We start from the raw sequence: 15141 nt of genomic DNA, 5'->3' as shown, positions 1-15141 counted from the left end.
TTTTGTCCTCACGCCTCTGGAGCCAACTCTGTGCAAAATAAAAGCTTCAGAAAGTATTAGGGAGACTGCAAGAGATGCCACACCTGGCTGATTCCGATTGCCTGCAGAGGCTGAAATAGCTGTCAGAAAGTGAAGCCCTGAGCTACTTGCGACCCTTCATGGACATCAGTTTTGGGTCTTTGAGTCAATGTAGATTATGTGCATCAATTCCTATTGCAGCCGACTGTCACTTAACATCTCTGTCCCTTATGATAATTGACTGGAGTATAATCAGCAGGTGAACACACTCTATCATTGTCCATCTTTCTAAGCTTCTATGTATTGATTTCCAGCCTCAGAGCTGAGCCAAAACAGCCTTGAACTCTAAATGATTTTTTCGACTCTGCCTCTTTCTTTAATTCATTCATTTATTCATGGAATATTTGCGGAAAGTCTGTTATACTTCAGACAATGGAGATACTGCAGGGAAAAAATGAAATCAGAAACTGCTCCTCTCATGGAATAGCGAGTGAGAGGACAATAAAAACTGTAACAAGGAAAATAATGACAACTAAGCATGTAAGAAGTTAAATATGTAATATTTGAGATAGTGATAAATGCCACAGAGACAAGTAAACCAGAGACAAAGAGAAGGAAGATTTGCTGGTAGGAACTGTACACTAAGAATAATGACAGTTAAACAGGGCATGATTGCTAAAGATGATTGACCCTAAGTCACAATGCTTAAAATTCAGTACTTGATTACAGGAAAAGGGTATAATTGAGGCATTAAGATAAGGATACACATCACAGTCAAAGGCTTTCTTAAGGAATCTGGAGAGGTCAAAGTTCAGGCTGTATTGTTCTCTGTAAGGCCCGTAGCAGGACACATTCTTGCTTTCCAAACAGGAGCCATGGATGTGTATGTACATAGAATCCCTTGGAACCAGGAAGCCCCAAATGAAGCTTTGGCTAGAAGTTTCTTAAAGCTATCTTTTTTTGCTAGTTGCATATGCATTTTTCTATGACATAAGCAAGCTTAATAGCTGAGACCTTTAGGTTCTCACCCTAATCAATTTTACTGTTATCAATATATAATGTTGACAAGGTAGTGTAAACCTCCCCTAAGCTCCTCACACTCCCTGTTACCCAGTAGCACTATTAATCAATAGGTGTGCTTTGGTCAAGGGTTAGTGTCATATAGGTGTATCTCATTTTTCAACAGAGCAGCTTAGGCCAACTCCACGCATGTTGAAATCAAGTCTCACAGAACAGATTGCAATTTGAAGTAGCAACTCTAAATTCGAAATTGCAATTCTTAACAGCAGGTCACAATCTCAAGGTGCTTACAGAGCTAGCTATACAACAATGTTAAGGCAGCTTTTGCCCCCGTTCTAGGTATGGAGATCAGTATGTGCAAAGGCCCTTAGGCAGTGCCATATTCACAGAGAATTAAGGTAGTTTTTGAAAATAAGAGTGAAAGGAGGATGGGAAGCTTAGTGGATAATCTCAAGGACGTAAGAGGCAGGCATCGGGTGGAAATTTGTGCTGTATGGTTTTCCAAGTGATTCACCATTCTGTCTTGCTTTTCCCTTCATGTGTCATTGGAATTCTTAGTGTGGCACTCTATGGATAGAATTCAGGAAGCTGGTGAAATTTAAATGTAAAAACATCTTAATTTGACTAATTCTAACTGAAATTGAGCATTTCTTTTCATGACGAATCCAAGTGACCAAATACTCCTAATCATACTTTTTAATTTTCTTTTTGAGTTAACATACATGTGCATACATGTGTATTGTGGAGAAGTTTCATTGTGATATTTCTGTATGCACACAGGGTACTTGAACACATTGATACTTTCTACCATATTTCTTTTTTTGGGGGGGGGGTCGGTCATGGGGTTTGAACTCTGGGCCTGTGCGTTGTCTCTCAGCTCTTCAGCTCAAGGCGAGTGCTCTACCACTCCCAGTTTTCTGGTGGTTAATTGGAGACAAGAATCTCACAGACTTCCCTCCTTAGGTTGGCTTTGAACCTCGATCCTCAGATCTAAGCCACCTGAGTAGCTAGGATGACAGGTGTGAACCACCGGTGCCCAGCTTTCCACCATATTTCTATTCCTCCTTTTCTTCTTTTCCCAAACCGCATTTGGGAGGTTTTATTATGCTGTATTCATATATTCATATAGGTATATATGACAGAGGGGAGAGAGAATGAGGAGTGAGAAGACCTCTCCTGACATTCTTACGTGCTGCCAACACAGCAGATCTGCCAATAAAAGGTGCAGCTCCTGTATGTATTCTCATTGGTCCCTGCTATTGAGACACTGTTCTGTGATTGGCTCCTGCTTCAGTGGTCCCCACTGCACTTCCTCCTCTGCCAGCCAAGGCTCATCAAGTCTCAAATTCGAATCTTGGGGATCTGGGTAGAGATGAGGCACAAGCAAGAAGCAAGGTCCCTTAGCTAGAAGCTGGGCTGGGGAGTCAAGGCCTTGGGAGGCCAACAGTTGAACAACTTGGGAGTTGTGATCTTGACCTGAGCAGCTCTTCTCCAGTCTCTCCAGCTTCCATGTTTTGGGTTTTGATAGCATTCTTCCCACCTCAGGTCCTCAGCCCCCCCCCCCCCCATTACATTTGCCAGGGCAGCTTGTAGCCTCCAGCTCCACCCAGACCTGAACTCCTCCCTGTCCTAGAATTCTGTGCAAACAGTGTACCTCCCTCTCTCGCCCCGGAGTTGCAAGGATTCACCTGAAGGGGACAGGTACCCAGTTGCTCCATCTCCAGTGGGAGCTACGGCCCCACTAGTAAACATCCTTATCAACCTCCTTCTCCTGTACGTGACTGCGTCCACATGGTCTCCTGGGCTGGCTGGGATGGATTCTTACAGGTTTCCAACAGGGTGAAACTTGAGAGGGCCGAGTCCTCCTCAAATTCTGCATCTGTCTGATCCAGTCCAGCCCAGCTGGTCCAGCTGGAACAGCCTCCATGGAGTGCTTCAGGAAGGCTCCAGGGAGCCCGAGGGGGGTGTTCTTACAACCTTCAGTCTCTGGGGATTGGTTCAGGTTAAGGAGTACCCTCCAAATGGATGCCAAGGCCAGGCTGTTTGGGGCTAGTGGTGTGTGGCGATGCAATACCTCGGTGAAAGCAAGGCAGAAGCTCAAGCTCCTGCAGGACGGGGGACGGCGCCACAGGTCTGCAACATGGGCTTGTCTTTTAAAAAAAAGGTTCCCTCAAATATTTTATTTCAATATTAAATTTTTAAAAGCGTACACCAACTAAACATTGGGCATACATTGCTCATGTTAACATAAGAGAATGAAACAATTCAGGTGTAGTCTTTTAAAAAACAGTTGTGTGCACATCAAGCAGATCATGTAGTGACTTCACGTAGCTAATGGCAGGACAGTCTGCAGGATACACATCGCATTCTTAAAACTATGGAAGGTAAGCTGGGCGCCGGTGGTTCCCGCCTGTAATCCTAGCTACTCAGGAGGCTGAGATCTGAGGATCGCGGTTCAAAACCAGCCCAGGCAGGAAAATCCATGAAGCTCTTTAAAAAAATGCTTTTTTTTGTTGTGAAAATACTGTACAGAGTGGTTACATTTACACGAACAAGGTAATGAGTACATTTCTTACCCAGCATTGTTGCCTAACCCCCCTCACCCCGTGCCAAAGTTGTAAAGTTCGTTTTCAACATAACGACTTGTACATCTCATTGTTGCAATGGGTCCACCTGTATCCCTATTTAAACAATTTGTTTTTTCCCTTCCCCTCCACAAATTATACCTACATCAAATACAATGAAAACAGGGGTTATACCGTGGGGGAGGGACATACAAAGCAACAAAGAAATATCTTAATACGTTAGAAACAATAGCAAGAAAAAAAAACATTTGAGTCCTTGTCTTGGGGTTCATTTCACTTAACTTCAATTTATCTGACCTTTTCTGCTTGTCTCAGACATATACTAGTTATTGCAAATAAGGGAAACCATGGGACCTATGAAATCAGAAAAGCAACTCCATTTGTAGTGGCCCCACAAAAAATAAAATACCTAAGAATTAACCAAAGAAGTGAAGGACCTCTATGATGAAAACTTTAAAAACCTGAAAAAGGAAATCAAAACAGAACTTAGAAAGTGGAAAAACCTCCCATGCTCCTGGATTGGAAGGATCAACATCGTGAAAATGGCAATACTTCCCAAGGCTATCTACAAATTCAGTGTGATACCTATCAATATCCCAACCTCATTCTTCAAGGAAATATAAGAGGCAATCCAACAATTCATATGGAACAATAAAAGAGCCCGAATAGCAAAAACGCTCCTCAACAGAAAGAATACTGCTGGAGGAATATCAATACCAAATTTCAAACTCTACTATAAAGCCATAGTAATCAAAACAGCTTGGTACTGGCACAAGAACAGACCTCAGGACCAATGGAATAGAATTGAAAATCTGTGAGACTCTTATGTCCAATAAACCACTCAGAAAACTGGAAGTGGTGCTGTGGCTCAAGTGGTAGAGCACTTGCCTTGAGTTAAAGAGCTGAGGGACAGTGCCCAGGCCTAGAGTTCAAGACACACTGTAATAACCCATGGGGCCCTGATAATCAGTACGGCCCAATAGTCAGCGTGGCACGTGGCCCAGCCTGCTGGAGGGGGCGGGGCATCAAGAGGTGAGCCTCACTGCTCCACAGACCAGGCCACAGACAGAGCAGGGCTTTGAGAGGCTGAAGTCACCGCCCCACTGCTGGAGGGGCATGCCATGCCGCCGGAAGGGGTGGGGCGTGCCGCTGAAAGAGGGCGGGGTATGCTATTGTATGGGGTAGGGTGTCGAGCCCTTCGTGGTGAGCTGCCTATGGGGATTGGAGAGGGGGCATCTTGGGGGAGGAGCATGAATGGCGGTATGAAACCGTTAGTTGGGGGAGGGACGCAGCCTATCTGGATGTGCATAGGCTGTGTGCTCCAAGGCCTGGGGGGAGCAGGAGAAAAACCAGAGGCTGGAGGAGAAGTTAGGGAGAGGTTAGGGGGAAAACAGTCCGGAGGGAGGAGATTGGAGTCGGGAGGACACCTGGAGTCCTGAGGAGACAGGGAGAGTCCTGAGGAAAATAGTCTGCAGGAGAGGAGAGGTTAGAGGGAGGTTAGGGGAAAAACCGTTAGTGCAGAGCTAGTGCAAGGGAGGAGAGGAGTAGGAGTGAAGGGAGAGACAGCAGAAGGGGTCATTGAGGGCCTCCTTGAGGGACCATTTGGGCCTCCTCTGGAGATCATTCAGGGCCTCCTTTGGAGGTCATTCGGAGTCTCCTCTGGAGGTCATTCGGGGCCTCCTCTGGAGGCCATTCGGAGTCTCCTCTGGAGGCCATTCGGGGCTTCCTCTAGAGAGGCCCGTGGAGACGTGCTTCCCGGAGCAGAGCAGGCAGGGCAGGCCTGTGGAGGGTGGAGAGGCCTGCAGAGAAGGAGGAAGGGCAGAAAGGGAAAAGCCTTCCAGTGGGGGCTTGGGGCTTTGGAGCTTTGGAGCTTTTGGAGCTGTGGAGGTCTGAGGTCTGGAGGTTTGCAGACCGACTAATGGGTGGTTTGCAGACCAACTAATAAAGGCCGGAGGGTCGGGACTGCCTATGGGAGGTTTGGAGGTTTGGTGGTGGAGGCTGCTCTTGGTTCTGGGGATCTAGCCCAGCACAAGGTAGTCTCAAGCCCTTTTCTGGTGTAAATAGTGTAAATAAATATCGTTTGTCCACCTTTCACTGTCTGTGCCTCCATGGATTGTCTCGCTCTCCAGAGGTCATAACTCCACAACCAACAAAAAACAAAAAAACCCAGCAACTATGGAAGGCGACACAGGGTTACCCTTCTTACAAGGGGTGGATGCAATCCAAATCCCTAAACCACCACTGTGAAAGTACAGTGATTGCCACTGCTTCAGACATGCAGGTGCTGAGGCCTTTCATCTGTGGTCTAGGGCAGGTGCTGTGGGGAAGGGAACGGGATGGGGACGGGGTGCTGGGCGTGCAGCTGAGCTACCTCTGTGGACAGGGGGGCGAAGGCAGGGAACGAGCACCCATCCCCCACCCCTGACGCAGAGTTGGCAGGTGATAGGACTTTGGTGTTTCCTGTGACAGGTACTTGTCCACTACTGGATTACCTTAGTCCACGCTTAGCTAGCCACAGCGTAAGTAGTGGCGTTGGTGGGCTCAGTATGCGCACAGTAGACACTGGGCAGCAGAGCAGAGACCACACTGACCCCTCTGTGTCCCTCTTCCTGCCCTCAAGTAACAGTCAATCTTTTTGTTGTTGTTGTTGTCAGTCGTGGGGCTTGAACTCTGGGCCCAGGCACTGTCCCTCAGCTCATCAGCTCAAGGCGAGCACTCTACTACTTGTGCCTCAGCACCACTTCTGGTTTTCTGGTGGTCTATTGGAGATGAGAGTCTCATGGATTTTTCCTGCCCAGGCTGGCTTTGAACTGTGATCTTCAGATCTCAGCCACCTGAGTAGCTAGGATTACAGGCGTGAGCCACAGGTGCCTGGGTCAGTCTTCGACTTTTAGAAATACCCACCTTTCTCCATCTTAATAACCGTGGTGAGCAGTACAGGTTGTAAGCTGAAGGCACCAGGTGCTGACAGAGGGTGGGAGGAGATGTCTTGGGCTTCCCTGTCACCTCCCCTGCCACTGGCCCCAGGCCCAGGGTGACAGCTCCTCAGCCTGGTGCTGGTATGACCGAGCGAGGTGTGGTCTTTGCATCGTCATGTTTTGAGCATGGTTCTGAGTTATCATTCCCTCCTGTAGAAGCAGGAGTAGAAGAAAGCTGTAGATGGAATGTCTTCTGTGAGAGGGAACAGAATCAAAGGCCCTTAGCATCTTTGACTTTGAAAATCTCAGAAGCATGATCGTGTGAGAATTTCAACAGGTGAAGACCTGCTGGACCTGCTTCATCGTCCCCTATTTGGGTCTACTTGCTCTAAAACCAAGATAAGCATCACTGCAGAGCCCAAACCATTGCCATTTTTGCCATCTCCTTCCCAAGGCTGCAGCAGCCCCCACAGCCCCCTGTTGGTGGGATTTGCAGCTGGCTAACTTTCTACCACTTGAGTCACACTTCTAGTTCTGTTTTATGCTGCTTTGTTTTTTTTTTGGGGGGGGGGTAGGTTGGAACCTCAAAGATTTTTCTTCCTGGGCTCAGTTTGAGCATAGATCCTTCAAATCTGAGCCTCCCAAGTAGCAGGCATTACAGGCCTGAGTCTTGATGTTTGCCTTTCTGCCTAGAGTGAGATGAAATCTGAGTGTGGTTTTGGAGAAGTCCTTTATGGTTAAGAATATTGAGCATTTCTTCGTGAATTTATTAGCTATCTGTACTTCTGCGATCTGTCCAATTCATTTAGCTATTCATCAGTTGGATCATTCTTTTTCCATTTAATTGTTTTCTGTCTTTTCTTTTTTGGTACTGGGGATTGAACCCAGGACGTTGCACTTGCTAGGCAAACGCTTTGCCACTGAGCTACATCCCAGCCCTCCATTTACTTTTTTAAAGCCCTTTCTATATTCTGGTATGAAACCTTTATTCATTGAGTACTTGCCCAAGATGTTTCCAATTCTGTTCATTAGCTCTTGATGCTGGTAATTTTGATTTGTAGAAACTTTAGTTTGATGCAGTCCTATTCATCCATTCTGACTCCTATTTGCTGAGCCATTGGAGTCTTGTTCAGGAAATAATTATCTATGACTGTATCTTCCAGGGTTTCCCCTACAATTTCTTGTTGTAGTTTGAAAGTTTTAGAGCTTGTATTCAGATCTTCTATCCTTTTGGAGTTGATTTTTTTTTTGTACAGGGTAAAAGATAGAGGTCTAGTTTCAGTCTTGTACATGTACATAACCAGTTTTCCCAACACTATTTGTGGAAGAGGCTGTCTTTTCTCCAGTGTAAGCTTTTGGTTCCTTTATTTAAGCTTAGCGGACTTCAGTTGTGTGGTTTTTATTTCTGGGTCTTGTATCCTGTTCCATTGGTCTTCATGTTTATTTTTGTGCCAGCACCATGCTGCTTTTGCTACTTTGAATCTGTAGTGTAGTTTGAAGTCTGGTATTGTGATTCCTCTAGCTTTGCCCTTTCTGTTCAGAATTGTTTTTGTTCTTCATGATGTTTTAGGCTTCCATGCGAACTTGGGGTTCATTTTTCTGTTTCTTTTTTTTTTTTGTCAGTCGTGGGTCTTGAACTCTGGGCCTGAGTGCTGTCCCTCAGCTCTCCAGCTCAAGGATACCACTTGAGCTACATGTAGCACCACTTACGTTTTTCTGGTGGTTTATTGGAGATAAGAATTTCACAAACTTTCTTGCCTGGGCTGGCTTTAAACCGCAATCCTCAGATCTCAGCCTCTTGAGTAGCTAGGATTACAGGCGTGAGCCACCAGTGCCCAGCTAATTTTTCTGTTTCTTAGTAGTACTTTTAACTCTTGTCATTTATAGATACCACAGAAAATTTATTTTTATTAAAAAAATTTTTTTTGTGAACATACTGTACAGAGGGGTTACAATTACATGGGCAGGATAATACGTACATTTCTTATCAAGCATTGCAGCCTCCTCCTTTGTTTACCCTTCACATCCCTTCCCAGCCTCCCTCACCCCACCCCCGCACCCAATCCTCCCCCCCACCAGCGTTGTAAAGCTCGTTTTCGACATGACAACTTGTGCTTCTCATTGTTGCAACAGGTCCACCTGTATCCTTAAACGACTTGTTTTTCCCCATCTCCTCCACAAGTTATACCGACATCAAATATAGTGAAAGCAGGGGTTATACTGTGGGGGAGGGACATACAAAGCAACAAAGAGATAATCTTATAAATGCGTTAGAAACAAATGCATGAAAGAAAAAAAACATTAAAATACATATCTAAGGGTTCATTTTCCTAACAACCACAGAAAATTTATACCAGATTACAGTTGCTGTAAATATTATGAAATATCTCTTATGTTAATCTCTTCTTTGGGCTTCCTGTATCCAGATCAAATGATGAGCTGAATGTTTTCTTTTTCTTTTTTTTTTTTTTGGGTCCAGTCGTGGGGCCTGAACTCTGGGCCTGGGCGCTGTCCCTCAGCTCTTCAGCTCAAGGATAGCACTCTACCACTCAAGCCACAGCACCACTTCCGGCTTTTTTCTTTTTGCTTATGTGGTGCTGAGGAATCGAACCCAGGGCCTCCGGCTTGCAAGGCAAGCACTCTACCACTGAGCTACCTTCCCAGCCCGAGCTGAATGTTTTCATACCCAATGTTTAACAGAAAGCTCTGGAGCATTCTAGTGTCTTGAAGAGATTATCTTGGCCTTGCAAAATGAACTATTGAAGTTTTAATTCCATTTGCCACAATGTATCACTATAGATTGGCTTTTCAATATTTGCAGCCATTAAACAAAAAACCAAATTGACGTTGATTGATATTCAACATGATGTGTGTCCAATCTTATTGAAAAACCACTCTACAGTTTATTGTGCTTTTTGAAATTAAGCCTTCACAGAAAAGTGTCATAAAAAGCCTAAAATTGTGTATAGCTATTATATTGTTATGTATTATTATTTGTAATGATAGCAAAGACGCACTTGCAATACTATACCGTACCTTTATTCATTTTATTTATGCTTAAAGATTCATTGAGCTATACTTCACATATAAATCATAAAACTTTACCAGCTGCAAAAAATGAGCTCAGCAAGAACATTTCCTATTAGTTGTTCTACACAGATATGCAAGGTTTCCAGGATAACAGCTGGTATCTTGAGAAATTGAATTTTCTAGTGCCAGGTAAGGTTGATGAGGTATTAGCTCCTGAATGGAATATATCATATAAGATTTGACAAGCCTGAATTAATACCTAATTTTCTCCAAAGGGGTGGGAAATGATTGGAGAGCAATCAGGGAGCATTCCCAAAGAGACCACAGATAACGTGGAAGCACATAAATATAAAAATGCATTCTATTAGCAGGTCACAAATGGACTGGAATGTACTTGTTGTAAAATAAAAGCTTTAGGAAATGTCTGAATACAGCAGGGAACCAGAACCAATGCTGGAGTTTTTCTGTTAGGTAACCAGAGATTTGTCTGTAGGGCTCAGATGTTCAGAAATGTCAATATTTTTGAGTGAAGTATGCCCCCTATGCTGAGAAATAGCTGCTCCTCAATTCTCTTTCACTTATTGTTTGGTTGTAGGCCAAATCAATGGTTCAAATTCAGTGCAAATAATCACCATGTAACTAAGTAGTATTGTTGTTGTTGTTGTTGTTACTGCTGTTGTTGTTGTTTTCTCTCTGAGTAATGAAGTTGAGTTTTTTGGAGGTTTCTTTGGGTTCCTTGTCTTCTTGAGGCCTTAGTGATCCTCAGCTTCTCAAGAGACATTTGATGATGTCAAGAGCTATCTTTAATTGCCAAGAGGGTGCTATTGTCATCTGCTATTTGGATGCCAGGAATGAAGCTAAACATCTCTCAATGCACCAGACAGCTTCCACAGCAAAGAACAATCTGATCTGGCACTGGATGTGAGTAATGCCATCAATGACAACCCAGAAGGGTACACACCACTGCCTAGTAGTGTCAGGCTTGCAGAGATAAATGAGCGTCTTAGAGGAGGAACTGCAGTGGATAGGTAGGAGAAGCAACGAAAGGCATACCATTTCACCTCTTCTGACCTATTTTCTAAGCAAAGTTCTGCTCTAAACTTCACATTGTTTCATAGAAATCACTCATTTCATTCCTGCTTCTGTCTCTCATAGGGATATAAAAGAGGCAGCCAACATCATAGGAAAATATCACGTTTCTTCCTGCCATCACCCACAAATCATCCACATTTTGAGCTCCTTTATTCAAACAATCCTATATTACAATATCTATATGCTATCAATTAATATTGATCCTTCATAAAACAATCATGATATAATTGTACAAACTAATATCTTACTCTTCCTAATTAATGTTATTTTGGGATTCTACTCACAAAAGGAAGAGTGGCTAGGTGATAAAAAATATTCCAAAAGTAGTCCAATCTTGGTGTAAAGTCAGAGTTGTACATAATCTGACTTGCCCATGGAAAGAGAGAGCTAAGGAGCAATGAGAAAATGAATGGTAGGAAAATAAGGAAGCACATTTTCACAGAGTTATAGGAGGTGGTAATGGCAAACAGGCTAGACTTAACAGCAGATTGAGAAGTAGGACAAACTTGTAATGAGTAGCTATCCTTAATCACCTCTGGTGGCATTTTTTCCCACCACAGAATCAATGGCCAATTTATCTACCCATCTCATGGTCTACTGGTTGCTAACTATTCCTGCTCTGATATTTGTTAATGAAAGCCCCAGACATTTCTTAGCAAAGTAATTAGAGGTTCTGGGAAAAAGAAATTCCTCAAAGCACAAAGGAATGATATTCTTGTAGGTTGGAAGAACAGATGGTAGGGCTCAGATGGGCATTTAGAACATCCCTTCAATCACTGCCCGGACTCTACCTTGCCTCTGTTCACTTAATCAATATGACTTATTCTCAAACCATACAATTTACGATCCTTAAAACCTCAAGTGGCCTAATTCAATGCCATTATGTAAATAGATGTGTATATTAATGACTCCCAAACATATAAGAACTAACAAATGACTACCTGATTTGGCTGTGACCAATACAGTGAACAAATAGCAACTCTGTTTCATTGAGTTTAAACCATGATCCTGAAGGGTTAGACACAATTGGTAGATGAAGAAGTAGAAATGGCCACCCTTTCAAGAAGAAATCATCGGTGAAGTTCAAGGGCTCTTGCCCATTCTTTAAGGAAGATGCTTATTGTACATGCCCCATCCCTACTAGGCCTACCTGATTTCTGCTGCAATTGAGATGGATAGTTCCTTACAAATATGGAGGGATGCATAGTGAGAAAGCTCATACACTTAGGCAAAAAGCAAAGACAGCCAGGTGCCGGTGGCTTGTGTCTGTAATCCTAGCTACTCATTAGGCTGATATCTGAGGCTGAGTTCAATTCCCTGGCAGGTAAGTCTGTGAGACACTTATCTCCAATTAACCACCAAAAAGCTAGAAGTGGTGCAGTGGCTCAAGTGGTAGAGCACTAGCCTTGAGCAAAAAAGCTCAAAGACAATGTCCAGGACCTGAGTTCAAGCCCAAGGACTGGCACATGCATACACACATGCAAACATACACACACACAAACAGACACATACACACAAAACACAGCAGACACACACCACACAGCATACACAAAAAGCAAGACCTATATCTCAAAAACAACCGCAGCAAAAAGGACCAAAGGCATGGCTCAAGTGGTAGTGTATCTGCCTAGTAAGCACATATCCTTGAGGTCAAACCTCAGTACAACAATTAAAAAAAACAACCAACTACCCAAAACATTAAAATACATTATAATAGATGTCAAGGTGAAATCATTTCAAGAGGAGGGGATCATAGATGATATATACTCTCTTTTTTTTCCCAAGAGATGTCAGCCTGAATCAATCTGATGGATATAAAACCCTGCAGTTTTAAAAGTAGATGTATTGAATTCCTCTATAAGTCCTTGAAAATGAATGAAAGTAGGAAAAATGAGTCAACCAAGGAAATCTAATTAATATGTAGATAGTGACTGTGTTATCTGACTTCTCATGGGTGCTGATACTGGATTGTATACTCTGTGACACTGCAAAGTGAAAAGTAAAAATTCACTGCAAAAATCAAGAATTTTGGATTACACAACAGTTCATACATCTATCATATGGTGCTTATTTCACAGACCATTTTAATTAGGCAGCTTTTAAACAGATAATATGGTTTGTTAAGTTCTTCAGAGGACAGGACTAAAACCTTGTTTCTCCTGTTTCTTGAAGTAAAACAGTACCCTAGTCTTCTCTCTCTGGATGTCTGAGTCATAAGAAGAACAAGAGATGAAGTTGTTGTGATTCTAAGGTAGCAAATTCTTTGAGAATATCTATATAAAATTATTTTGCGCTACTCGCTAAGAGATTTGGTAGTACTTGGTTTTGAATTCAAGGTCTTGTGTTGGCTAGGCTAGTGCCTACCTTTTGCTGGTTGGTTATTAGTTATTGATGATTGATCTACTTATTTATTTATTTATGCTCCAACTAAGGGCTTTGTACTCTTGCTTTACTGTTTTGCTCCTAGCTGGTACTCTACACTTGAGCCACACTTCTGGTCCAGCATTTTTGCTGATTGACTAGAGGTAGAGTCTCATGGACTTTTCTACCCAGTCTGGCTTCAAACCACACTCCTCAAATCTCAGCTTCCTGAATTGTGAGAATTATAAGCATGAGACACATATGCCCGACTTGCTGATTAGTTTTAAAATAGGGTCTCAGGATCTTTTCTGCCTGGGCTGAACTCTTTCTGTAGTCCTTCAAGTTTCAGCCTCCTAATATGATTATAAAAATGAACCATCAATTTGCCCACCTTAAAGCAGAATTTTCAAACCAATGATCTTCATTTTGAGTCTCTAAGTGTGGTAAAATATTGAGGGTAAAATGATAGAATGTACCCACATAAAAGGTATGTACATTAATCAAAGTTTTCCAGAGAAACTAAAGCCATTAAAATGGATGCATGTTTGGATATATAAATGGATGGATAAAATTGGATGGGTGGATTGGTGGGTGAGTAGATAAAAGATATATTGATAGGTTGATTGATTTGTCATAGCGATTGATTTGTTACGATTGTGGAGGCTAATAAATCCCAAGATCTTCCGTCAGCAAGCTAGAAACTCGAGAGAGGAAATGGTGTAGTCCAAAGATCAACGGGCTGAGGCCCAGGAAGTACTGATGTTTCAATCTGAGTCTGAACTCAGGCAAACAATGACGTCCCAGTTTGAAGATAGTCACATTCCGTCTTAATCTGCCTTTGTGTTCTATTCAGACCTTCAAGCAATTGGACCAGTCCATCCATAGGAGAAAAGGCAATCTGCTTTACTTAACTCTACTGATTAGAAGACCAACCTCATCAAGAGTCGTCTCCCAAACACACCCAGAGCAACATTTGGCCAAATGTGGAGGCACTGCATTGCCCAGTCAGGTAGATGCATAAAATTAAATATCATAGCATGAAAATGGTGTGAAAGGAAACATGTGTTTTCTGGCTAGCAAACCACCCAGAGCAGCTGCATATAGTCACACAAACATTTCCAAGCCCCCTAGCAATTCCTGTTTTAACTGCCAGAGATACAGCCTCTATTTGTAAGGATCTCCTAGTTCAATAAAAGAGACGGATATGATTTGGAAAATTGTACACAGCAACGTAATAGAGGTGTATACAGGATGCTGAAAGGGCACAGACAAGGTCTCTGGAGGGAGCCAAAGTTGGATTCTTGGAAAAGCTACATGCGATCTGTGTCTTAACAGCACATTCTAATAGGAGAAGATTAAATGTGAATGTCAAATGACCCAGGCATGAAAGAGAATACACATTCAAGAAATTATAAGTAGTTATGTGGAATACATAAATAATGCATTTAAGCACCAATGAAATACCAGTTCTAAGCACCAAAATCAGACACTCAGTAAATGTTAACCCTGTCCTACCTTCTCCTTTCCCCTTCTTGGTGCTATACATTTTGGAGGGAGACCGTGAAGTTCAATGAATGTCAGACAATATTTGGAGAGAAATATTTCCATGTAATTCACTACTCTTAAAGAAATCATTTCTGCCTTCTAGAAGCTGTACCTTAACAGATGTTTCTCAGTGCATTTATTCATCATATCAAGCATTGCCTTGCAATGTGGAATGCTTTTCAAAAGCCCCTTTTTTGGTGAACAGATTGTGTTGCTGCTGAGGGAATTCACAGGAATGAGGCAATCACTGTAATTCAAACAATTTCTCCTCATTTAAGAGCACCAACTGTTTATATTAGTACTGACATGATCCATTTATGAAGCGTCTTAGCATGGTTGTATCTGAAATTTTTGGCTGTCAAATGGTCATCAGAATTCGGTTGGTTCTAATTGCCAGCAAGAGCCTTTTGATCTCTTTATCAAAACCTTTTCTGAATAGTCACCCTATTTGGGCTCAATTGGAGGATTAGTGTGAAATACCACAATATTAGAAAAGTGCAGCCTAACATTTTCATCCACTACACAGCACTATCAGATTGCATACAACACCCAGCCTGCACTAGGAATCTATA

At 42.8% G+C, this 15141-nt stretch overlaps 1 protein-coding gene across 1 annotated transcript in view; it reads left to right on the top strand.

The window, feature by feature from the left end:
- Asb9 (ankyrin repeat and SOCS box containing 9) overlaps positions 1–13965 on the top strand; it is a 51198-nt gene extending 37233 nt beyond the window's left edge. Inside the window, exon 7 of the mRNA XM_042680504.1 lies at positions 13878–13965. Within this exon, the coding sequence (XP_042536438.1) occupies positions 13878–13909 (32 nt within the window). The 3' untranslated portion in view covers positions 13910–13965. The remainder of the gene's footprint in view (positions 1–13877) is intronic.
- The last annotated feature ends 1176 nt before the right edge of the window (positions 13966–15141 follow it).

The sequence above is a fragment of the Dipodomys spectabilis genome, unplaced genomic scaffold, assembly GCF_019054845.1.
Source record: "Dipodomys spectabilis isolate Male_0828 unplaced genomic scaffold, ASM1905484v1 ptg000061l, whole genome shotgun sequence".
Classification (NCBI taxonomy): Eukaryota; Metazoa; Chordata; class Mammalia; order Rodentia; family Heteromyidae; genus Dipodomys; species Dipodomys spectabilis.
The sequence above is the reverse complement of the archived record's forward strand: the minus strand, read 5'-3'. Positions and strand labels throughout refer to the sequence as shown.